At 44.8% G+C, this 26515-nt stretch overlaps 1 protein-coding gene across 5 annotated transcripts in view; it reads left to right on the top strand.

Moving 5' to 3' along the window:
* The window catches only part of SEC31B (SEC31 homolog B, COPII coat complex component), a 387082-nt gene that overhangs the window by 225188 nt on the left and 135379 nt on the right, over positions 1-26515 (top strand). For all 5 annotated transcript variants that reach the window (XM_073596586.1, XM_073596585.1, XM_073596584.1 and 2 more), the window contains one exon: positions 2655-2781. In XM_073596586.1, coding sequence (XP_073452687.1) covers positions 2655-2781 — 127 coding nt within the window. The remainder of the gene's footprint in view (positions 1-2654; positions 2782-26515) is intronic.

The following is a 26515-nucleotide window of genomic DNA, read 5'->3' as shown; positions in this document are numbered from 1 at the left end:
GACACCAGGCAGTGAGGGGAAAGGCCCCGATCGTCTCCGCCGCTACCGATGGCTCCAGTAAGCAGGGGAGATGACCAGAGCACGGTGGGGGGGGCCTATCCCGCCGCCAATAAAAGTGATCTTGCGGCGAATCCGCCGCAGAGACTACTTTTATCTGAATGCCAGCCACCTGCTGTGGAGAAAAATACTGGGGTTATCAATATGGGTATGCCAGAGGGCGTGATTGCCGCCAGCCACGCACTATCACGTTCACGAGAGCCAGCACGGGGATGTAAACACACAAATCCCTGTTCTGTCAGGGGAGAGGAGACTAAGTAGGAACAACGATATGTGTCCTCCCCCCGTCAGTCCTATCCCCATACAGTTGGAACACATCTAGGGAACACACATTTAACCCCTTGATCGCCCCCTAGTGTTAACCCCTTCCCTACCAGTGACATTTACATAGTAACCAGCGCATATTTACAGCACTGATCGCTGTATAAATGTCAATAGTCCCAAAAAATGTGTCAAAAGTGTCCGATCTGTCCGTTGCAATGTCGCAGTACTGCTAAAAATTGCAAATCACCACCATTACTAGTAAAAAAAAAAAAAGTTTAAAAAGTAATAAATACTATAAATCTTTCCCATAGTTTGCAGAAGCTATAACTTTTGCGCAAACCAATCAATATACGTTTATTGCAACTTTTATTTTTTTTTAACCAAATATATGTAGAAGAATATATGTCGGCCTAAACTGATGAAGAAATTTGTTTTTTAAAAAAAATTTGGGGGGATATTTATTATAGCAAAAAGTGAAAAATGTTCTTTTTTTTCCAAAATTGTTGCTCTTTTTTTGTTAATAGAACAACAAAATAAAAACCGCAGAGCTGATCACATACCACCAAAAGAAAGCTCTATTTGTGGGAAAAAAAGGGCGCATTTTGTTTGGGTACAGCATTGCATGACCGTGCAATTGTCAGTTAAAGCGACACAGTGCCAAATTGTAAAAAGTGCTCTGGTCAGGAAGGGGGTAAAATTTTCCGGGGCTGTAGTGGCTACACTACATTTATTAAAAAAGAAAAAAGCAACTCACAAACTGAATAGTGAAAAGCACATGTCATCAAACATTCAGGCTAGTACTGCTGTCATCTCCAAAGTAATTTCTGGTAATCAAGACCAGGTCTGTGTGATAACCAGGAAGTGAGAGGAACACTGTGGAGCGCAGAAGACAGCTGGGACTGACCTCACACATTACTATTACTTTGTGTCCAGGTAACACACCTAGGGATAATAATAAAGTCCAAGTGAAAAATCAAAAGATAAGAGAAGTGACCAGCATAATACAAAGTATAATGAAATTATTCCTCTTAGATGATCCTTAAAAAAACTGTTCACTCATTGAATCTTCAAATCGACACTGTTCCTTAGTGATCCCTCCACCTTACAATCAAGGTTGCACTCACAAAAAGAACATGTCTGTTTTTACTCAATATAGGCAAGCTCAGCTTGTGTTATTAGGTGAAGGGGTCACTAAGGAACAGTGTTTATATGAAGATTCACTGGGTGAACCGTTTTTTAACCACTTGAGGTCCGGGCCATAGCCGAATGATGGCCACAGCGCGGACCTCAATTTTCAGGAGGCCGTCATGGGACATCCTCCCCTGTGCATGCGCACCACGTGCACCCTGCAGGGCGCGCGGTGCGCGCGCTGTGATCACCGAGTTACGGAGACTCGGATGATCAGATATCCGAGTAAGGGGCCGATCCCGGCCCCTTACCATGTGATCAGCTGCCAGCCAATGACAGCTGATCACATAATGTAAACGAAAGCTCGGTAAGCGTTTTTTTTTTTCTCCTCACGCTGTCAGCATGAGGGGAAAAAAAAGCCGATCACCGGCTTATGTTAAAGGGACATCGGTCCCGAAGAGGAAGGAGACACATATGCCTCATCTGTGCCAGCCAGTGCCACCTGCCATTGCCACCTGCCAGTGCCCACAGTGCCACCTATAAATGCCCACAAGTGCAACCTATCAATGCCCACCAGTGGTGCCAATCAGTGCCACCTAGCAGTGCTGCCGTCAGTGTAAGCAATCAGTGCCCATCACTGCCACCCATCAGTGCCCATCACTGCCACCTATCGGTGCCCATCAGTGCCGCCTCATCAGCGTACATCAATGAAGGAGAAAAATTACCTGTTTGCAAAATTTTATAACAAAATATTAAAAAATTTTTTAAAAATTCGGTCTTTTTCAATTTTTTTTAACAAAAACTAAAAACCGCAGAGGTGATCAAATACCACCAAAAGAAAGCTCTATTTGTGGGGGAAAAAAAATGATACAAATTTCATTTGAGTACAGTGTTGTATGACCGCGCAATTGTCATTCAAAGTGTGACAGCGCTAAAAGCTAAAAATTGGTCTGGACTGGAGGGAGTTTAAGTGCCCAGTAAGCAAGTGGTTAATCATCTATGAGGAAGAATTTCATTTTACTTTTTTTTTTTTTTTTTTTTTGACTGATATTTGTAGTTTTTGGATTCTTTAGCTGTTTGCATTATGTCTAGTCAGCAAAATGTTACTGGCTGACAAAAGTAACTCTGTAAATGTTTTTTCATGAAAATCTTTTTCTTCTGCCAATGTTGCACAGTGCTCAGATGCTCATGTTTTCTTCATCCAGCTTCTGTCTTCTGTAGTCCAGCAGAAGTGGAAAGATGTGGTCCTGGGCTGTAACCTGCAGAATTGGAAAGAAGCTCTAGCTCTCCTGCTGACTTATTCCAAACCTGAGGAATATGCAGAGCTGTGTGGTAAGCATTTTTTGGGGATCCAAAACTGGGGCAAGAGCCTTTAAGAGGACAGGAAGATATTCCGGTTTCTTTATGGTCTGTTGAGGGACACAGGAATTTAGTTACAGAGCGGTTAAATTGCGGCCTACAGGATTGTACAATGGCAAACAGAAAAATAGTAAGCCAGTCCCTATAATCCTCTTCGTCCAGCATACCCTAGTTTTTTTTTTTTTAGTGTCCTAGGACATTTTTTCTTCAGTATGTCTGAGAAAGATGTAACCACATTTTCTTTATCGTACATCATGGGACACAGAGCCTTAAGTAATTCCTTAATGGGTTATGGGCCACCTTCAGGTGATGGACACTGGCACACCCCAAACAGGAAGTTGCCTCCCTATATTACTCCTCCTCCTACCAGGAGTAACTCGGTTTTGTTGCCTTTGTCTAATGTGTTGGTCAGGAGTGAAGATGTGCTCTGAGGAGCTCCAGGAGGGATTCATGCTGGATTTAAATAACCTTCACAGCCCGATCCATTCAAGCCACTGAGGCCACAGAATGGTACCTGGGCCTCGCATGGAAGAGCGAGGTTTTGCTTGTAACGCTTTTCTTTGAGGGCTGGACCCCAGGAACCAGGACTCTTTTTGGTCTTGCTACATTACCTAAAGTTGCTCCTGAGGGGTGCTATACAGGTCCAAAGGAGTGGAACGCCTATTAAGGTACCCGGTCTTTGAAGGTTTACTAACGCTGCCCGCCGTGATGGGTGAAGTTTGGATCTGTCTGTTTTCAGCAGTATCCTGTAGCGAGGAAAAGGTAAGCGAAAAAGCTTAGGAAATGTAAAAAGTCCACCTATGCCTCCCCCCCCCCCCCCCCCAAAGTGGCGGCTTCTTATGGATATTACTTTAAAGACTCACATTTTGTTGTCAGACTGCCGTTTAATAAGCCTTGTTGCGCCCCAGTCTGTATATTTCAAAGACCGCTTGCATATAGAAAGCATAAAGATTCTAAAGCGCCAGTGGCAATCACAGACCCTCCTCTTCATCAGGTTGCATTGCAGACCCGAATGTCATGCCGCCCGTGCACGCACGGTCTAAGGTTCATTAAAAAAAAAAAAAAAAGAGAAAAAAACAAGGAGGGCGGGTACTGGAAGGGGCGTAGCTTAAGACAGGCGGCGCCGTGTGCAAGAATCATCTTCCACGTGGCACACGGCGCACAGCTGAGGACGCCAATTAGGTTTACACCTGCAGTGTGATATAAAACAGACACTCTCATTGGCAGAAAATCTCTTAAGAGCAACTGAAGAGAAGAAGTCTGTCCCACAGGACACAGGAGCGTTGGGGCACGTAAGGGATATACAGGCATTTCCAGTACAGGAAATACATTGTTACTCAGCATCAAGCTGATCTTTATGGTGAAGTTGTTCTGCTAGACTATTGCTCAGCAAGTAGTACATTTTTACTAGAGTGCCTCTGCTTTTATGCTTAGCACTATGGCTTCCAGAGTTACCACAAAGGTATCAAAAATTCCACCCCCAGGCTCATCCTCTCCGGAGATACCAGTTATGGCAAGCCAGGGTAAGTCATTGGAACCAATTGGTGGTGCAAGTGCTTCTCACACTTCAGCCCCTGTATATGTAACTGAAGATGCATTTTCCTCTGCCTTGCAGCGCCTAGAAGGAAGATTAGCGGCTTTAATCTCATCCTCCATCCAAATGGATAGGAAGCATGCTAGATCCCCCTCCCACCTCAAACCCTTTACCAAGGGAACAGTGGGCACAGGATGAGGTATTACCCTCAGGCGATCACGTTGAAAAACAAGCCTATTTTCTTTCTCGGACATCACGGGACACAGAGCCACAGTAATAACTGATGGGTTATGTAGGTACCATTAGGTATTGGACACTGGTCACACCCTAATCAGGAAGTTCAACCTCCTATATAATCCCTCCCCTTACAGGGATACCTCAGTTTTTACGCCAGTGTCTTAGGTGTTGGACGTGTAAAGATGTTCTGTGCTGAAGCTCCAAAGGGAATATCCTGATATCCTATACTGGGGCAAGCCAGGCGAACCGGATCCATTCAAAGTGTCTTTTCATGGCCGAATTGGATGGTACCCGGGCCTCGTGTCCGAAGAAACAAGGTTTTACCTGTAACGCTTCTCTTTTTAGAGAGCTGGACCCCGCAGATCAGAAAATGGCTTTAAACTTCCTAATTTCTGGCTGGGTGCTTTACAGGGCCAGAACTGTGGATCCCCCTATTCATAGGGGGCCCCAGTCTCTGACGTTTTTTTCAAACGGAGCTCACCTTGAGAGGTGAAGATTGGGTCTGTGTATACAGAATCCTGTGGCTGGATAAGGTAAGAGGAGATTCCACAGAATTTTTGAATTCTAGTGGGTTTTCTCCTTTAAGGTAAATGCATGCTATGCCTATTGTGACCACTGGGGGCTGCCAAGAGCACATACCTTCTCATGCTGTTTCTGTCTCAGCGTTCGGCGCTGCACAGGCTCTTCCGACCGGCTCCAGGTAGGATGGATGGGGAGTTTTCTCATCTGGGATTTTCCCCCCAGGCTAGGGGGAGGCTACAGGTGTGCTGTAAGGCGGTTTCACACCACCGCTGCCGCCGCCAGGCCGCTATTGCAATGCAGGCCCCATCATTGCCGGCCTCCTCCTTTCTTCCTCCACCCCCAGCCTTCCTCTATGCTTGTCAGGAAGGGTCGGCTTGCGCGGGAAGCGCTCATTTTTTCGAAAAACGGGGGGGCGCGCGGGGCGTCAGCACAGCATCAGCGTGCTTAGACGCCCACAGTGCCAGAAAGCATGGCTATTTAAAGCACACTTTACAGGTGCTCTGAGCCTTGGAGGGACACAGAGCTGACAGTCACATGTAAGGTGGGACACAGGCATTCTCCTAGGCTGCATTTACTAAGGTAACACCAGACTGGGCATTTGGTAGCAGGGCTTTGCCGGACTACATCGCTCAGCAGTCAGTGTTCATTTTTGGATACCTCACACCTTGTTGCTTTGCACTATGGGTAGAAGAGGTTCAAGTAACCCCAGAGCCAGAGACACTAGGGGATCTCGGTCAGGTTCTGAGGACCCCCTGTCTGCTACACCCTCCCCCCCGAGGGGCCAGGGACGGCTAGCCAGGGAGAGCCGTTGGGGTCAGGGGCTGTACCTGCTTCCGGCACTTCAGCCCCTGTATACATTACACAAGAGGTTTTTTCCTCAACCATTTCTGGGTTAGAGGAAAGATTAATGGCCGTGATTACAGCTTCACTCAATGGAAGAAAACGTACTAGGCCTTCCTCTGTTTCCCAAGACCCTCAAACAGAGGAGCTCTGGGATAAAGGAGATGAATCCCTTTCAGAGGATCGGGATGGGACGGATGATTCCTCTTCGGAGGAATCAGGTGGAAAAGGACCTTCTGCGACTTCCCAAGAGGAGAAAGTCTTAGTACAGATCCTTACTGGATTTGTCCGCTCCACATTTAAGCTGCCCGTACCTGAATCTGTTAAGGAATCTTCATCATCTTTGGGGTCGCTGAAACCTTCTAAAACAGCGCATGCTTTTCCTGTTCATAGTTTACTTGAAAAGCTCCTTTATTCTGAGTGGGATCACCCAGATAAGCGATTTCTTCTGCCGAAAAGGTTTTCTACACTTTATCCTATGGAAGAAAAATGTATTAAGCTGTGGGGAATGCCAGCCATTGATGCGGCCATTTCCTCTATTAATAGTAGCCTGACTTGTCCTGTAGACAACGCTCAGATGCTCAGGGATCCTGTGGATAAGAAGATGGAATCCTTGTTAAAGGATGTTTTTTTCCTTAGCAGGATCAGTGGCTCAACCTGCAGTAGCAGCGATTTGGAGTCTGTCAATACTTAAGAGATCATGTTAAGCAGGTCATCAAAGTATTACCTGAACAGGCCCAGGGGTTTGCTAACCTTCCAGCGGCTTTATGTTATGTTGTTGACGCCATCAGAGATTCTATCATGCAAACCTCTCGTCTTTCACTTGGGTTGATGCATATGCGTAGAATCTTATGGTTGAAAAATTGGTCAGCCGAAGCACCATGTAAGAAGCTCTTGGCTGGGTTTCCTTTTCGTGGTGCAAGGCTGTTTGGAGAAGACTTGGATAACTATATCAAGAGAATCTCTTGTGGGAAAAGCACTCTCTTACCTGTTAAGAGGAGTAAGCGTCCCTCTTTCAAACGGACTCTTTCCCCAGCGCCAGGGGAATCAGCCTCCAGGCAGTCACGACGGCCTCCTCCGTCTGGGGCAAGAAACAAGAGTCAACCCCAGGGACAAAAGAAGTCCTGGGGGAAGAAGTCTTCTAGACAAGACACTAAGGCCTCTTCATGAAGGGGCGCCCCCGCTCGCTCGAGTGGGGGGAAGACTGCTGCAGTTCTCAGGGCTCTGGCAGGAGGACTTCCAGGACAGATGGGTAATCTCCACTGTAACCTTAGGGTACAGGCTGGAGTTCCAAGAATTTCCCTCTCCTCATTTCCTCAGATCAAGTATTCCCAGAGACCCAGAGAAGAAGCAGTCGGTCCTTCTAGCGTTAGAGCGACTTTTGTCGCAAGAGGTCATGGTGCTTCCCACAAGGGATCAAGGATTGGGCTTCTATTCCAACCTTTTTACAGTCCAAAAACCAAATGGGGATGTCAGACCCATTCTGGATTTAAGGGATCTGAATCGATTCCTAAGGGTTCAGTCCTTCCGCATGGAATCAATTCGGACAGTAGTCTCCATCCTACAAGGAGGAGAATTTTTGGCATCGATAGACATCAGAGATGCATATCTACATGTGCCCATTTTTCCTGCTCATCAGAAGTTTCTACGCTTCGAGTTAAGAGGGCGCCATTTCCAGTTTGTGGCTCTGCCCTTCGGGATAGCCACTGCACCTCGAGTGTTCACAAAGATCTTGGCTCCTCCTCTGACCAGATTAAGGGCTCAGGGTATAACTGTTATAGCATACCTAGACGACCTGCTCTTGATAGACCGGTCGGTAGCCTCCTTGAACGGGAACTTGAGGACCACGGTCAAGTATCTGGAACACCTAGGTTGGAACCTAGAAAAGTCTTTCCTAAAACCAGTAAGAAGACTGGAGTATTTGGGTCTGATTATAGATACAAGCCAGGAAAAAGTATTTCTTCCTCAGGCAAAGATCTCTGCTTTAAGGGAGCTGATTCTGACAGTCAGGACCAAGAAGGGTCCTTCTGTCCGCCTTTGTATGAGGCTGCTGGGGAAGATGGTGTCTTCATTCGAAGCAGTTCCCTATGCTCAGTTCCATTCAAGACTACTGCAACACAGTATTATGTCGGCCTGAAACAAGAAGGTTCAGGCATTAGACTTTCCGATGCACCTGTCGCATGCGGTGCGTCAGAGCCTCAATTGGTGGCTCATACCCGAAAACCTGCAGAAGGGGAAGTCCTTTCTACCGGTTACCTGGATGGTGGTAACAGATGCCAGTCTGTCAGGTTGGGGAGCAGTTCTGGAACAGTCTGCGATTCAGGGGCTATGGTCCAAGACCGAGAGGACCTTACCCATCAACATTCTGGCGATCCGGGCGGTATACCTTGCCCTAAAAGCCTGGACTATCAGGCTACAGGGTTGCCCGGTCAGGATCCAGTCCGACAATGCCACAGCAGTGGCTTATGTCAATCATCAGGGAGGCACCCGGAGCCGAGCGGCTCAAAAGGAGGTGAGCCAGATCTTAGTCTGGGCAGAGATGCATGTGCCATGCATATCGGCAGTTTTCATTCCAGGGATAGAGAACTGGCAGGCGGACTATCTAAGTCGCCAGAAGTTACTCCCAGGGGAATGGTCTCTGCATCCCGACGTCTTTTGGGCCATATGCCAAAGATGGGGGGTCCCGGATGTAGATCTCTTTGCATCCCGATTCAACAAAAAGATAGATTTGTGGCAAGGACGAGGGATCCTCTTGCATGCGGGACAAATGCGTTGGTGATTCCGTGGCATCGGTTCTCACTGATTTATGTATTCCCGCCTATTCTGCTACTGCCACAACTCCTTCGCAGGATCAGGCAGGAAAGGAAGTCGGTACTTCTGGTGGCCCCCGCTTGGCCCAGAAGGTCTTGGTATGCAGAAATAGTGAGGATGACGGTGGGTTCCCCGTGGACTCTACCAGTAGGCCCAGACCTGTTATCCCAAGGTCCAGTGTGCCATCCTGCCTTACAAACGCTAAATTTGACGGTTTGGCTATTGAGACCCACGTTCTGAAGAGTCGTGGGCTTTCAGGTCCTTGATCAATGCAAGGAAGCCAACTTCCAGAGTGATTTATCATAGAGTCTGGAAAGCTTATGTGTCCTGGTGTGAATCCAGGGGTTGGCATCCCAGAAAGTATGTCATAGGTAGAATTCTTGATTTTCTACAATGAGGATTAGAGATGAAGCTGGCCTTGAGTACCATCAAGGGCCAGGTCTCGGCCTTATCAGTATTGTTTCAACGGCCACTTGCTACGCATTCTTTGGTCCGAAGCTTTATGCAGGGGGTGATGCGTCTTAATCCTCCAGTTAAGGCACCCCTAAACCCCTGGGACTTGAACCTGGTTCTGTCGGTGTTACAGAATCAGCCTTTTGAACCAATACGTCAGATTCCTTTGATCTTGCTGACAAGGAAACTAATTTTTCTGGTAGCCATCTCTTCTGCTAGAAGAGTATCAGAATTAGCAGCTATTTACTGTAAAGAGCCTTATTTGATTGTACACAAGGATAGTGGTGTTGCGCCCTCATCCTAATTTTTTACCGAAGGTGATTTCAGATTTTCATCTAAACCAAGACATTTGTTCTGCCTTCCTTTTTTCCAGAGCCCTGTTCTCCGGAAGAGAGGTCACTACATTCTTTGGATGTAGTAAGAGCAGTCAAGACCTATCTGGAAGCAACTGCTCAGATTCGCAAAACGGATGTTTTGTTCGTGCTGCCAGAGGGTCCCAATAAAGGACAGGCAGCGTCAAAAGCTACCATTTCTAAATGGATTAGACAATTGATTATTCAAGCTTTCGGTTTGAAACAGAAGATTCCTCCGTTTCAGATCAAGGCACATTCCACAAGGGCTATTAGTGCTTCTTGGGCAGTGCATCACCAGGCCTCTATGGTTCTGATCTGCAAGGCTGCAACCTGGTCTTCAGTCCACACATTCACCAGATTTTATCAGGTGGATGTGAGAAGGCATGAGGATATCGCCTTTGGGCGTAGTGTGCTGCAGACAGCGGTACAAGGTCCTCAGGTCTGATTGCACCCTACTTGGTTGTGATCCCCCCCCCCCCTCAGTTGGCATTGCTTTGGGACATCCCATCAGTTATTACTGTGGCTCTGTGTCCCGTGATGTCTGAGAAAGAAAATAGGATTTTTTATAACAGCTTACCTGTAAAATCCTTTTCTTTCGATGGACATCACGGGACACAGAGGTCCCGCCCCTCTTCTAATACACTTATATTGCTTTGCTACAAAACTGAGGTATCCCTGTAAGGGGAGGGATTATATAGGGGGTTGAATTTCCTAATTAGGGTGTGACCAGTGTCCCATAACTGATGGGTTATGTAGGTACCATTAGGTATTACTGTGGCTCTGTGTCCCGTGATGTCCATCGAAAGAAAAGGATTTTACAGGTAAGCTGTTATAAAAAATCCTATTATTCCTCTGCGGAGGAAACAACAGTTGATGAACCTTTTTTCAGCCTTGCAATCTGAAAGATTGCTGGTACAAACTCTTACGGAGATGGTTCGTTCCACTTTCATGTTACCCCTAATAGAGTCAGCTGAAAGTTTGGTTTCTCCCTTGGGTTCTTTAAAACCCTTACAGCCTTTTCATGCGTTTCCGGTCCATGCATTACTAGAATAGCTTATTTATGCTGAATGGGATCACCCGGATAAGCATTTTCTCCCTCCAAAGAGATTCTCAGTTCTCTATCCCATGGAGGAGAAATTGACCAAAGAATGGAAAATACCAGCAGTTGATGCTGCGATTTCCAGTGTGAACAAAAGTTTAACTTGTCCAGTATACAATGCACAAATGCTTACAGATCCAACAGATAAAAAGTTGGAATTCCTGTTAAAATCCTCTTTTTCCTTGGCAGGTGCGGTTACTCAGCCTGCAGTTGCAACAATAGGCATCTGTCAGTCCCTAAGGGACCAGTTTAGACAGGCCCTTAAAGAGGTCCCTGCACACAGGCCCACGATTTGGCCAAACTACCAAGGGCGCTATGTTTTGTCATAGATGCCATGAAAGTCTCTATTCACCAGGCGTCCTGCCTTGCGTTTGTGCTGATACACACGAGTAGAACCCTGTGGTAAAAAAAAAAAAAAAGTTTTTTTGGTCAGCCGAAACACCTTGCAAAAGGCTTCTGACTAGCTTCCCTTTTCATAGGGATCGACTATTTGAGGAGGATTCAGTCAAACACATCCAAATGATTTCTAGTGGATAAGGTATTCTTTTGCCCAAAAGCATTTAAACTGACTCCTTCCCCTGCGCCAGGGGCATCCGCCTCTAGGCAGTGGCGACAGCTTCCACCGTCAGACTCTAGCGGAAAGCCTCAGGGTCAGGCCCAGGCAAAGAAAATTCAGCCCCTGTATACATGACTGAAAATGCGTTTTCCTCTGCCCTACAGGGCCTAGAAGGAAAATTAGCAACTTTAATCGCATCCGCTATCCAAAAGGATAGGAAGCATGTTAGATCCCCCACCTTAAACCCCTTATCAAGAGAACACTGGGTAGAGGATGAGGGTTTACCCTCAGGTTATCAGGAAGAAAGGTATACCGATTACTCCTCCATGGAGGAAACAACGGTAGATGATCCTTTTTCAGCCTCGCAATCTGAGAGATTGCTGGTACAATCTCTTACAGAGATGGTTCGTGGCTCTTTCAAGCTACCTCTAGCAGAGTCAGCTGATAGTTCTGTTTCTTCTTTAGGTTCCTTAACCACTTAACAAACGGCCCATAGCCAAATGAAGGCTACAGGGCGGTTGCTTAACTCTGGGAGGGTGTACAGTGACGTCCTCCCAGAATTCCGTTCTCATGCGCCCCCTGGGGCGTGCACCCGAGAGCATCCGTGACCTGGACCCGGCGCATCACGGATCCCGGTAAATGGCCGCTAATCGCGGCCGTTTACCATGTGATCGCTCTGTCAAATGATGGAACGATCACATGTAAACAAACCGGCGTCATCTCATGACGTCGCTCAATGCTCTGCAGTACCCTGCACTTCTCTGCAATGCCCTGCAATGCTGTGCAATACTCTGCAATACCCCACAATACTGTGCAATGCTCTGCAATACCCCACAATACTATGCAATACCCCGAAATACTGTGTAATACTCTGCAATACCCCGAAATACTGTGTAATACTCTGCAATACCCCAAAATACTGTGTAATATTCTGCAATACCCCACAATACTGTGCAATATACTGCAATACCCCACAATACTGTGCAATACTCTGCAATACCCCACAATACCCCGCAATACTCTGCAATACCCCGCAATACTCTGCCATACCCCGCAATACTCTGCCACACCCCGCAATACTCGGCGATACCCTGCCATACTCGGCGATACCCTGCCATACTCGGCGATACCCTGCCATACTCGGCGATACCCTGCCATACTCGGCGATACCCTGCCATACTCGGCGATACCCTGCCATACTCGGCGATACCCTGCCATACTCGGCGATACCCTGCCATACTCGGCGATACCCTGCCATACTCGGCGATACCCTGCCATACTCGGCGATACCCTGCCATACTCGGCGATACCCTGCCATACTCGGCGATACCCTGCCATACTCGGCGATACCCTGCCATACTCTGCGATACCCTGCCATACTCTGCGATACCCTGCCATACTCTGCAATACCCTGCCATACCCTGCCATACTCAGCCATACCCTGCCATACCCAGCCATACCCAGCCATGCTCAGCCTTACTCAGCCTCTGTATGTGGCCAGGCTGTGGAAGTCTCACACATGTGGTATCGCGGTATTCAGGTGGAGTAGGAGAATCTATTTTGGGGGGTCATTTTTAGTATGTATATGCTATGTGTTAGAAATATTATATAAATGGACAACTTTGTGTTAAAAAAAAAAAAATGCGTTTTAACCACTTCCCGCAGGCCGTCATACGACGTCCTTGATTTTGTGCGGGGATATCTGAATGATGCCTGCAGCAGCTACAGGCATCATTCAGATATCAGATTTTTTAGCCGGCGATTCCCTACACAATAAAAACGATCATAGCGGCTGTTCCTCTGCTTGATCGTTCTTATGGGAGCTGAGAGGGGACGCCCCCCCCCTCCCGCCGCCCTCCGGTGCTTCTACCGACTCACCGCTACGATCGATCAGGATCTTTTTTTTTTTTTTTTTTTTTTTTTTTTTTTTATTTCAGGCTTCCCAGCCTAGAGGTGAGATGTGGGGTCTTATTGACCCCATATGTCACTGTAAAGATGACCTGTCATGCCATATTCCTATTACAAGGGATGTTTACATTCCTTGTAATAGGAATAAAAGTGATCAAAAAAAAATTTGGGGGGAAAAAAGTGTCAAACTAAAATAAAGTAAAATAAACAATAAAAAAAAAAAAAAAAAAATTTTAAAGCGCCCCTGTCCCCATGTGCTAGCATGCAGAAGCGAACTGCCCACATATGAAAACGGTGTTCAAACCACACATGTGAGGTATCGCTGCGATCGGTAGAGCGAGAGCAATAATTTTGGCCCTAGACCTCCTCTGTAACTCAAAACATGTAACCAGTAAAAAATTTTAAAGCGTCACCTTTGGGGATTTTTACATAGCGAAGTTTGGCACCATTCCACGAGAGTGTGCAATTTTGAAAGGTGACATGTTGAGTATCTATTTACTCGGCGTAACTTCATCGTTCACATTACGCAAAAACACCATTTTCATATGTGGGCAGGACTTAGGTATGCGTTCGCTTCTGCATGCGAGCACACGGGGACAGGGGCGCTTTAAAATTTTTTTTTTTTGTTTTTTTTGTTTATTTTACTTTATTTTAGTTAGATGTAAACATCCCCTGTAATAGGAATATGGCATGACAGGTCCTCTTTACAGTGACATATGGGGTCAATAAGACCCCACATCTCACCTCTAGGCTGGGAAGCCTGAAATAAAAAAAATAAAAAAAAAAAAAAAAAAAAAAGATCCTGATCGATCGTAGCGGTGAGTCGGTAGAAGCACTGGAGGGCGGCGGGGGGGGGGGGGTACGTCCCCTCTCGGCTCCCATAAGAACGATCAAGCAGAGGAACAGCCGCTATGATCGTTTTTGGGTTTTTTTAAAGCACAAAACTGTTTTTTTTTTTTTTTTTTTTTTTTTTTTTTTTAAATAAAACGCGTTAAAAAAATTGCTGCGCAAATACCGTGCGAGATAAAAAGTTGCAATGACCGCCATTGTATTCTCTAGGGTCTTTGCTAAAAAAAAATATATATATATATATAATGTTTTGGGGTTCTATGTAATTTTCTAGCAAATAAATGATGATTTTTACATGTAGGAGAGAAATGTCAGAATTGGCCTGGGTGCTCCAGAACGCCTGATGGCGCTCCCTGCATGTTGGACCTCTGTATGTGGCCACGCTGTGTAAAAGTCTCACACATGTGGTATCGCCATACTCTGGAGTAATAGCAGAATGTGTTTTGGGGTGTAATTTGTGGTATGCATCTGCTGTGTATGAGAAATAACCTGCTAATATGACAATTTTGGGAAAAAAAAAACAAACTTGATTTTGCAAAGAATTGTGGGAAAAAATGACAACTTCAAAAAACTCACCATGCATCTTTCTAAATACCTTGGGATGTCTTCTTTCCAAAAAGGGGTCATTTGGAGGGTATTTGTACTTTTCTGGCATGTTAGGGTCTCAAGAAATTAGATAGGCCGTCAGTAATTCAGGTGTGATCAATTTTCAGATATTGGCACCATAGCTTTTGGACTCTATAACTTTCACAAAGACCAAATAATATCCACCGATTTGGGTTATTTTTGCCAAAGATATGTAGCGGTATAAATTTTGGCCAAAATATATGAAGAATCATTACTAATTTAAAAAATTTTAATACAGAAACTAAGAAAAATGCATTTTTTTACAGATTTTTCTGTCTTTTTTTCTTAGCGCAAAAAATAAAAAAGCCAGCGGTGATTAAATACCAACAAAAGAAAGCTCTATTTGTGTGAAAAAAAGGACAAACGTTTCATATAGATACAGTGTTGCATGACTGAGTAATTGTCATTCAAAATGTGAGAGCACCAAAAGCTGAAAATTGGTCTGGTTATTAAGGGGGTTTAAGTGCCCAGTGGTCAAGTGGTTAAAACCTTCACAGCCTTTTCAGGCGTTTCCTGTACATGCACAGAAGAGCAAGCTTTGATGTTTTATTCAACAGACCCATTCTAGATCTAAAGAATCTAAATCAGTTCCTGAAGATTTGATCCTTCAGTTCCTGAAGATCTGCTCCTTTCAATGGAGTCGATCAGGTCAGTAGTTTCTATCCTACAAGTGAGAGAACTTCTGGCGTCTATCGACATCAGGGATGCATATCTGCATGTCCCTACATTTTTACGCTCACCAAAGATCTTTGCGGTTTGAAGTAGAACAATAGCATTTCAGCATAAAAAGCAAGCACGTTTCACATTAAATACTATAGATACATTGTAATATTGATTGCATTATTTATTGCTATTTCTAAAAAAAATTGTTCTATCAATAGTTTGCTGATCACACCAATGTTCCGTGAGCTGTAGATGTGAATAATATTTCAGGGGTTTCCCAAGACCCCAAACTTTTTGCCAAGGGTTCCTTCAAGGTAAAATGGTTGAGAAACCCTGCAATAGAGGAAATACCCTCACCCAGCACAAACCAGGCAAAAGGGAGTCACAGCACAAACCTAGACAAACATTCACTCTGTCGAAGGCCCCCATATCACCCAAACTCAGAATTTTCTTGCATGGGAGCAGGAACTGATTGAACACTGGTCTATGCACACAACAAGTGGACTACCTGACAAAGGCATATTTTTTTAGTAATATCTCTGAAAACTAACTGCTTTAATATAGACATCTCTGTCCAGGGCTCCAAAATGCCAGGACCCTTCTCCAGCTACTCCATCCCTACTGGACTCACATTCCTATTTGCCCAGTCTAGAAGAGGTGAACACAGAAGAGAATGAAGAGGACCCGAAGGTAGTGTTCGAGGAGGCTGTAAAATATTTCACCTGAACCTGCAGCTTTACACAGTATGCTTGCTAATGTAGATATGCTCACTTCTGCTATGTGCAAAAGTCTCTGCATTGTGGCTTTTGATTTTCCTTGACGTCATTTTGTCTTGCCGTGCCTCTTTGGGTACAATGAGACCTGCAAATTTTAAAAAGACATTCCCTATTCATGAAACAAATAGAATGGGCAATCTGTTACGAAGAGATCAATCCAGAAAATATTTTCAGTCCAGGGATAATAATTACCGAACTATATCAAGTGGAAAAAGTATTTACTAATAAGTGGTCTGTTCCAGTAGTTGATCCTACACTCTCTTTCCTAAATATCTCTGTACCATTTGAAGATGTTCCTTCATTCAAAGATTATGCAGATAGGAAGTTTGGGTTACTCCTTAACCGCTTGCTGACTGCGCTATAGCCGATTGATGGCGTCCCGTGATTGCACCCCCTGCGTGGTGTGGGTAGCGTGTTCTGTGGTCACAGTGTTCAGATGACACTGCTGATCACAGATTGAGGTAAAGAGCCAACCAGCGGCTCTTACCATGTGATCAGCTGTGTCCAATCACATCTGATCACGGATGTAAACAGAAGCCGGTTATCGGCGCTCATTTTCTCATGCTGACAGCATTAGGAGAGGAGAAGAGAGCCGATAACCAGCTTCTCTAAAAGGGACATGTACACTGATAAACAGGGCACTGATTATCCATGTCCTGATTATCAGTGCAGTCCCACCAGTGCTGCCCATTAGTGCCGCCTATCAGTGCCGTCTCATCAGTGCCCACCAGTGCCGCCTCATCAGCGCATATCAGTGAAGGAGAAAAATTACCTGTTTGCAAAATCTTAAAACAAACTGAGTGTTTTTTTTCTAAATTTTCAGGCTTTATTTGTTTATTTAGCAATAAATAAATAAAAAAACAGTGGTAATTTAATACCACCAAAAGAAAGCTCTATTTTTGTGAAAAAAATGATAAACGCTTTGGGCACAGTATTGTATGACCGCGCAATTGTCATTTAACCACTTGCCGACGGCTGGACATCCTGGGCTTTGTGGCGGAATATCTGAATGATGCCTGAAGCTACAGGCATCAACCAGATATCGTTGTTTTCAGCTGGCGATTTCCTACACCATAAGAACGATCATAGCGACTAGTGACTCTACAGTGAGGGGAAAAAAGTATTTGATCCCCTGCTGATTTTGTACATTTGCCCACTGACAAAGAAATGATCAGTCTACAATTTTAATGGTAGGTTTATTTTAACAATGAGAGATAGATTAACAAAAATATCCAGAAAACCACATTTCAAAAAAGTTGTAAATTGATTTGCATTTTAATGAGTGAAATAAGTATTTGACCCCTTCGCAAAACATGACTTAGTACTTGGTGGCAAAACCCTTGTTGGCAATCACAGAGGTCAGACATTTCTTGTAGTTGGCCACCAGGTTTGCACACATCTCAGGAGGGATTTTGTCCCACTCCTCTTTGCCAATCCTCTCCAAGTTATTAAGGTTTCGAGGCTGACATTTGGCAACGTGAACCTTCAGCTCCCTCCACATATTTTTTATGGGATCAAAGTCTGGAGACTGGCTAGGCCACTCCAGGACCTTAATGTGCTGCTTCTTTTTGAGCCACTCCTTTGTTGCCTTGGCCGCGTGTTTTGGATCATTGTCATGCTGGAAGACTCATCCACGACCAATTTTCAATGCCCTGGCCGAGGGAAGGAGGTTCTTACCCAAGATTTGATGGTACATGGCCCTGTCTATCGTCCCTTTGATGCAGTGAAATTGTCCTGTTCCCTTATCAGAAAAAAAACCCAAATTTTTCCACCTCCATGTTCGACGGGGGGATGGTGTTCTTGGGGTCATAGGCAGCATTCCTCCTCCTCTAAACATGGCGAGTTGGGTTGATGCCAAAGAGCTTGATTTTTGGTCTCATCTGACCACAACACTTTCACCCAGTTTTCCTCTGAATCATTCCAATGTTCATTAGCAAACTTCAGACGGGCCAGTACATGTGCTTTCTTGAGCAGGGGGACCTTGCGGGCATTGCAAGATTTCAGTCCTTCATGGTGTAGTGTGTTATCAATTGTTTTCTTGGTGACTATGGTCCCAGCTGCCTTGGGATCATTGACAAGATTCTCCGATGTAGTTCCTCACCATGCAATGATCATTGAAACTCCACGAGGTGAGATCTTGCATGGAGCCCCAGAGTAAGGGAGATTGACAGTTACTTTGTATTTCTTCCATTTGCGAAAAATTGCACCAACTGTTGTCACCCTCTCACCAAGCTGCTTGGAGATAGTCTTGTAGCCTATTCCAGCCTTGTGTAGGTCTACAATTTGTGTCCCTGACATCCTTGGACAGCTATTTGGTCTTGGCCATGGTGGAGAGATTGGAATCTGATTGCCTCTGTGGACAGGTGTCTTTTATACAGGTAGCAAGCTGAGATTAGGAGCACTCCCTTTGAGAGTGCTCCTAATCTCAGCTCGTTACCTGTATAGAAGACACCTGGGAGCCAGAAATCTTGCTGATTGATAGGGGATCAAATACTTATTTCGCTCATTAAAATGCAAATCAATTTATAACTTTTTTGAAATGCGTTTTTCTGGATATTTTTGAGGTTATTCTGTCTCACTGTTAAAATAAACCTACCATTAAATATATAGACTGATCCTTTCTTTGTCAGTGGGCAAACATACAAAATCAGCAGGGGATCATATACTTTTTTCCCTCACTGTACTTCCACAGCAGAAGATTTAAAAGTTCCTGTGCTCAGAAGCCTTTACCTCTTCAAAATGCAGAGCACCTAATCGCTATCCCCAAGCTTTAACTTCAAACTGAAGTACAGTCCTTCGTTTCACTTGGCCCACAAAGCTTACTAAGTCTTCCCCAGAGCCCTCTTCCTAATGAAGGCGCACCCTCACTCTTAAGAGTGGAGGGGTGTCTGTTTGTTTTTTTCTGGGTCATAGATATCCCAGACCTGTGGGTTCAATCAATAGTTTCAAAGGGGTACAAAATGGAGTTCGAAACTCTACCCCCTCACTGCTTACTTTCCTCAAATCAACCAAAAATTGCCTAAGAACAGTCACATTTGCAGAATACCCTGAATCATCTCTTGTCCCAGGGATTAGTTATGCCAGTACCTACACAAGACCAGTTCAAAGGTTTTTACTCAAACCATATTTGGTGGTACCAAAGCCCAAGAGGAGTATTCATCCCATTCTGGGTCTAAAATCCTTTAGCAAATACCTTCAAAATCCAAAATTTCACAGGGAATCCACAAAGGCAGTTGTTGCATTTCTGAGACAAGGGGAATACCTGGCATCTGTAGACATCCATGATGCCTATCTGTATATTTCCATTTATCCCCCCCATCAGCGTTTTCTTTACAGTCGCAGACAATCATTTTTCAGGTTGGTTGCACTTAGTTTTGGCCTATTCTCTGTTCCTAGAGTATTTACAAAAGTCCTAGCACATCTTGTTTGCCCTTCTCAGAACTAAGGGCATCCAGGTCACAGGTTGTCTGGAGGACAGTCACCTGTAGATTTACCTCCTTTCAGCTGTCTGCAAAGGTCCACAGGACAATTCAGAAGCTCCAGGCTTTCAGTTGGGTGTTTCCTAAAATCGCCTCTCCAGCCTCCTCTTCACCTGGAATACTTGGGTCTGGTACTAGACGCACCCCAAGCAAAGTTTTTTTTCCTTCCAGAGAAGAAAATGATCCCTCTCTGAGCTCATGCTCAAGAATTTAGGTCAAAGAGACATTCCACAATGAGATTATCCATGAGAGTTCTAGGCCTCTTGTTAGTCTTCTTTGAGGTGTCGTTTGCCCAGTTTCATTCAAGACCTCTCCAACACAACATCTTGTTGACCTAAAACAAGTATGTTCTTTCTCTTGGCCTACCCATGCTCCTATCCAGGCAAGCAAGGAATTCCCTAACTTAGTGGACATTCAGCCCAGCCTTAACAATAGCAAATTTTTTCCTTCCTTATCACTGGAACGTGATAACAGATGCCAGTCATTCCAGGAAACCTAGTCATCTGTGGAAGCCAAGCTCCCTATCCACATCCTGTAGCTCAGAGCAATGGCAATGGCTCTACAGCACTAATCCTTCTGCAAGGACACTAGTTTAGGGTGCAGACAATTCCATGGCTGTGGCCTACATCAGCCACCAACGGGGTACCATTAGTCATGCAGCCTTGAAGGAAGCAAGCGAGATAACCTCATGTGCGTAGTCTCACTGTCCAGTAGTCTCTGCAGTCCACTTCCCAGGAGTGGACACCTGTAAAGCAGATTACCTCAGCTGCCAGGGCCTGGATCAAGGGGAATGCACAGCTTCACCCAGACATTGTCAACCTGAGATAGCAGAGATGTGGAACCCTGCGTGTGGATATCCTGGCTTCCAGATTCAATAACAAAATACCTCTAGTTGTGGCCAGGACCAAGGGCCCTCCAGTCCTGGCATAAGATGCTTTGATTATCCCCTGGTCTCTGCTTATTCTAATATATTCCTATTCCCTCTATCCCCCCAGTACCAAACTGACCCAAAACAACCCGGTATACCGTTCCTGCTTCTCAGGCATGGCTGTTGAAGCCCAGGTCTTAGGAACAGAGGGGTCTGAGTCTGTCATTCCTTCCTTTCTAAAAGCAATCAAAGCCACTTCCAGAAAGTTTTACTATCGTACCTGAAAATCTTGGTGTGAGCACAGGCACTCCAATCCCACAGATTACCACAGAAGGCTTTGGCTTTCCTACAATCAGTCCTGGCTAGAACTTAGCCTTAGGCATTCTGAAAGGACATGTTTCAGCCCTGTCTGTTGTATTTCTAAACCTCTGTCGTCTTACCTCCCTCTTGTCAAAACCTTTATTCAAGATGTAGTTTGCATCAGACCTCACTTGCAGCACCCTGTGCTTTCTTGCGACCTCAACTCCAAAGGTTCAAATGATGGTTTCTGCAGGGCTGAGAGAACCCTCAGGGATGTCCCCTTAGATGACCTCTCCCACAAAATAGCTTTTTTTTGGTTGGTGTCACATCTGTCAGATGTGTCTGTGGAATGGCGGCTGTCTTGAAGGGAGCCATTCCTCATATGACAAGATAGTCCTTCGCCTACGAACATCCTTTTTTTTTTCTTAGGTAGTCTCATTCTTAATTTCACATATTTTTATTAAATTTTCATGTGTAACAAATAATGAGGTACAACTGCATATCAGCCTGCTCAGAAACAAAGTATAAATGCAACAAAGTGTCAATTGTAACTAATCATATACGATTCAAAATGCTAATATTCAATTCCAAAACATAGATCAGAGGTAACTTTTATAATGAAGAGGAGCACTAACAGTATTCAGATCCTCTAAGTGGAGATCTTTTCTCAGAGGCTCAGTCCAGAGTGGGAAAGTTAATCACTGCTTGGTGGGTGAAGTACCCCAACCCCCTGCCCCGGAAGGCAGCCGCACATCACCCCCATGTGATTACACTGTGAGTGTGCGGTTCCCTCCCTGGGTCCCGGAGGTCAGGGCCCCCCACCCCCCTCCATACCCTAACAGTATATGGGGCCCGCTCTGGGGGATAGTTGCTACTTTTAAAGCATAAACTATAAAATTCCATATATGTGGAAATTGGGAGAGAAGTAGGAGAAGGAGGCATCATAATGCCTCCGAGAGAGCGGAAGAGAGAAAGGATAGGGAAGAAAGAAAGGAGAGGGTGGAGTCAAGGAGGATCTAAGAGTTTGGTGAAATGCCCAGGCATAGGGAAATACCAGAGCAGGTTGTCCAAGGTTCACAGATGGCCTCAAACTTAGGTATTTTGTCTAGAAGTTTCACTACTATGTTTTCTTGTGGGGTGATCCAGGATATTTTCCTCTTTGCTTCCCAAAAATTAGATGAAGGGCTTTTTCCAGGCCCCCGCTAGTGTAATCTTGGCACCCAAGAGGATAAAGTAGACCAAGGTTTGCATTTGCTTGTGTAGTGTGTCTACCCTATGGTTCTGTAGAGCAGTAGTGGGATCTTGAGGTATCGCCGCTCCAGAAATTTTCCTTAGGAGATGGAATACCTTGTTCCAGTAGGATCTTACTCGAGGACATGACCACCAGACATGAAACCTGAATCCTACCAGGCTGCAGTTTCTAAAGCATAAGGGTGAAGCATCTTTGTACATTACTGCCAGTCTGGCAGGAACATAGTACCATCTGGTGAGGAGTTTGACATTGGCTTCAATTAGTAAGGATACCTTTTGTACGCACGTTGTAGAGCCTGAAACCAGGTATTGCTGTCCCAAGAAATCTTCATGTCGTGCTCCCATGCCCTGACGTATGAAGGCTTGTCACCCCTGTTTGCCAGCAAGGCATATATAATAGGGATGCCCCCCTCTGATCCATAAGGCAAGCATACCATTGTTCATAGAGAGTAGACTTTGGGGGAGTACCGTTTTATCTGGCCAGATCGAGGTTAGGAAGTGCCTAATTTGGGTGAGTCTGAACCTCTCCGAAGCGGGCATCTCCATTTGGCTCGTACAGTAGCTCAGGGAGAGTGGGCCTGTAGAATTGAGAAAGTGTCCTATGCGGATTAAGCCTTTGTTCAGCCACCAACGAAAGGCCTGTATGTTTAAGCCGGGGGGAAGGCAGGGTTATTGAATTAATGAACCAATGGGCGCATAGTGGAAGTCTCCTTGTGATGTTTGTGTATGGTGTCGCATAGGGCTATTGAGTGAGAAAGAGTGGGCTATAGGATGGGGGGGTCCTGCTTTCGGGTTACACAACAGCAGATAGTCGATTGTGTGTCAGGGGACTGCTACCCTTTCTATAGCTACCCAGTCAGGTTTGGGTCCTCTGGAGTGTACCACTGATATTTGTGCCAACTGTGCTGCCTGATAGTACCACCAAATATTAGGGAGACCGAGACCCCCTTGCGTTTTCAGTCGGAAAAGTGTGTCTTTGGGGCATCTGTGACCTTTTTTTACCCCATATAAAACTTGTGATTCGGGATTGGACTTCAAGGAGGGCTTTTTTTTGTTGATGGATATCTGGAGTGATCGAAATAAATAGAGTAAACGTGGCAATAATGTCATTTTGACCGCAGTTATTTTGCCCAGCCAGGATATGCCCATTTTTGACCACGCCTTCAGATCCTCCCCGCACTTACGGAATATGGGATGGTAATTGGCTCCGTACAGTTTGCTTAAATTCTGTGTTAGCTTAATCCCCAAGTACGGTAAGGAGTCAGATGCCCATGGGAATGGGGAAAGCTGTTCCAATTGTTCTACCGATTGGGGTGGGACAGACGCATTTAGGGCAACAGATTTGGTGACATTGACTTTGAGGCCTGAAATGTTGCCAAATTCTTGAAGCAATTTGTAAACGTTTGGTGTAGTTGTTATTGAGGACGTGATGAATTGAAGTAAATCATCTGCGAACAAGGCACATTTGTGTTCCTAGGCACCACAGAGGACCCCTTTAACGTCAGGATGAGATCTGATTGCTAAAGCTAGGTTCTCCATAGCAGTGGTGAATATTAAGGGGGAGAGTGGACACCCTTGCCTTGTCCCTTTTCTAATCGCTAGAGAATCGGAGTATTTGCCCATCAGGCAAACCTGTGCACTAGGGGTTGAATAGAGAGAGGTAACTATACCTCTGAAGTTGGGGCTGAATCCCCTTCTTTCTAGGATCTCGAAAAGGTAGGGCCATGATACCAAATCAAAAGCCTTCTGCAGGTCTATAGAGAGCAGGAATCCCTTTTGCGGGGAGCCCCCATCCCATTGGGAGTGAAGTATGGAGATTATGTCTATGGCTCTCCTGATTTGGTCCGGGCCCTGTCTTCCGGGGATGAAGCCTACCTGGTCCTTATGGATGTAACTTAGGGCTAAAGCTGGCCATCCTAGGGGCCAGGATTTTGGTCATGATTTTGAGGTCGTTATTGATAAGGAATATCGGACGGTAGTTGCCAACATCAGTTGTGCGTTTCCCTGGTTTGGGGATTGCCGAAATGTTTGCAGTGTTTAGGTTTAGCTTTTTACTATTGGGGTTCCATCCCATAGTGAATTAAAAAAAACGTGCCTAAAGAGGGGCCAAATTTGTTATAGTAGCAGACCGAAAATCCGTCTGGGCCTGGAGAGGTGCCAGTTTTGAAGGATTTGATTGTCTCTAGAACCTCTGCAGTTGATATGGGGTCTTCTAGCAGGTCTCTGTGGCTTTTCGATATTAGGGGGATGGGGAGCTCTATAAGGAAAGAGTCAATCGCTGCAGATGGAGGATCGCTCTTTATAGAGTCACGAGTAAAACCGATGAAATGATTCCATAATCCGAATCGGGTTATGGGTCAGATCGCCTGATGGAGTGCAAATTTTACTATAAAAAGGCTGGGGTTCGGGGTTTGGGGGTAAGCTTGGCTGCTAGTTTGGAGCCAGGCTTGTCTTTTTGGAAGTAGAGTTTCACTCCCGTCCATCGCAGATGTTTCTCAGCTTTTGTTGTTAAAGCTAGGTTAAGGTTAATTGGATATAAAAAGGGATACTGCGCTATAGAGAGTACAATGTGATGAGCTGCAACTAAAAAGTGTTATACGACACTAAACAGATTAACAGAGCAAAAGTCACGCTAGATTGTGAAATAATAAAAAAAAATGACATATGCTCCCAATGATAGGTGCCAAAAAGTCACACTAAGTAACACAAATTGAAGTTAAAGAGACTCAAAACAAAAGTGCAAAAATTGAGTGCATCAAACTATATGTTTAGACAAAATATATAGTGCATCAAACATATGAATGCAGATAGGTGTATACCAAAAAATACAAATAAAATATAATAAAGGAATCTAATAAATAAATAAAAAACTGTCCAATGACTTAATGAAAGTGAAAAAAAAACAAAAATCAATCCATGTTGCAGAAAAGTGAACAAGGTAAAACATAAAAAAAGTCCAAATATGATGATAATCCAAAAGTGATGTGTCGTGAGGTTCCACACTAGAGTGACAAGTGAAAAAATATCCTCCACCACAGAAAGGACTGCCGCTTACCAGAAATCGGTGGTCCCTTATTACAGGGGGCCACACTGGGCAAGTGGCTGTAACCCCAGCCGGGAATCTCCCTGGCATGTACTGGACTCCTCAGCGTCAGCAGGAATAGTCAGCAGATAGATCAGTAAGTGGGCAGTAAATTCACCAAAAATATAAAAAGAAATCGAAAGATGTTAATAGGCAAGATAAGCATAAAAAGATGAGCCGGCCGGCTTCCAAACAGCTGGGGTTCCCCCAGATGATGCCTGTTTAGGCGAAACGCGTCAGTTTTTCTTGCTGGTCCACAGTTATTGTCTTTTTTTCAAGCACTTGTATTCCTATTGGCAAATTGACGGAAGTGGTTTCGCTCCATTGCAGGATCCGGTTGGATTACACAGTAAACCTTTTTGCAGCTCGAGCACTGGAACTAACCCTGGATAGGAAGAAATCATGAGGTCTGCTAGTGACGAAACGACGTAGGGAGGAGGAGCTGTGTTCTGATGTCACGGAAGTTACGGGCTGTTTGGTAGCCGGCCGGCTCATTTTTTTATGCTTATCTTGCCTATTAACATCTTTTCGATTTCTTTTTGTTTTTTTGGTGAATTTACTGCCCACTTACTGATCTATCTGCTGACTATTCCCGCTGACGCTGAGGAGTCCAGTACATGCCAGGGAGATCCCGGCTGGGGTTACAGCCACTTGCCCAGGGTGGTCCCCTGTAATAAGAGATCACCGATTTCTGGTAAGCGGCAGTCCTTTCTGTCGTGGAGGATATTTTTTCACTTGTCACTTTAGTGTGGAACCTCGTGACACATCACTTTTGGATTATCATCATATTTGGACTTTTTTTTATGTTTTACCTTGTTCACTTTTCTGCAACATGCATTGATTTTTGTTTTTTTTTTCACTTTCATTAAGTCATTGGACAGTTTTTTATTTATTTATTTTTTATTAGATTCCTTTATTATATTTTATTTGTATTTTTTGGTATACACGTATCTGCATTCATATGTTTGATGCACTATATATTTTGTCTAAACATATAGTTTGATGCACTCAATTTTTGCACTTTTGTTTTGAGTCTCTTTAACTTCAATTTGTGTTAGTGTGACTTTTTGGCACCTATCATTGGGAGCTTATGTAATTTTTTAAGGTTAATTAGGGCTGTGTCCAAGTGGGACAGGGTGTCGTGCGTGGGGTTTTGTTTGTGGGTTTTGCTCAGTGAAAGGAAGTCCTCTGTGCGTTTATGGATATCTGCTCCATGTTCGCGTTTCAGATTAGACGTTATCTGTGTGAGTTTCCCTCTAATCACAGATTTGTGAGCTGCCCATAGGGTTTCGGGTTTAACTGTGTTATCGTCATTTTCATAGAAATAGTCTTTCAGCGTCTTTTCCAGTATCGTGCACTGTACAGGATCACTCAGTAAGGCTTCATTAAGTCGCCATTTAAAAGGAGCGGATGTCCCTAAAGGACGCTGGGTTCCCAAGTACCACAGCAGAGTGGTCTGAGCGGGTGGTGTCACTAATTTTGGCAAACGGGGCTAAGGG

Source organism: Aquarana catesbeiana, linkage group LG08 (genome assembly GCF_042186555.1).
Source record: "Aquarana catesbeiana isolate 2022-GZ linkage group LG08, ASM4218655v1, whole genome shotgun sequence".
Classification (NCBI taxonomy): domain Eukaryota; kingdom Metazoa; phylum Chordata; class Amphibia; order Anura; family Ranidae; genus Aquarana; species Aquarana catesbeiana.
Note: the sequence above shows the minus strand (reverse complement) of the source record. Positions and strands in the feature narration are given on the sequence as shown.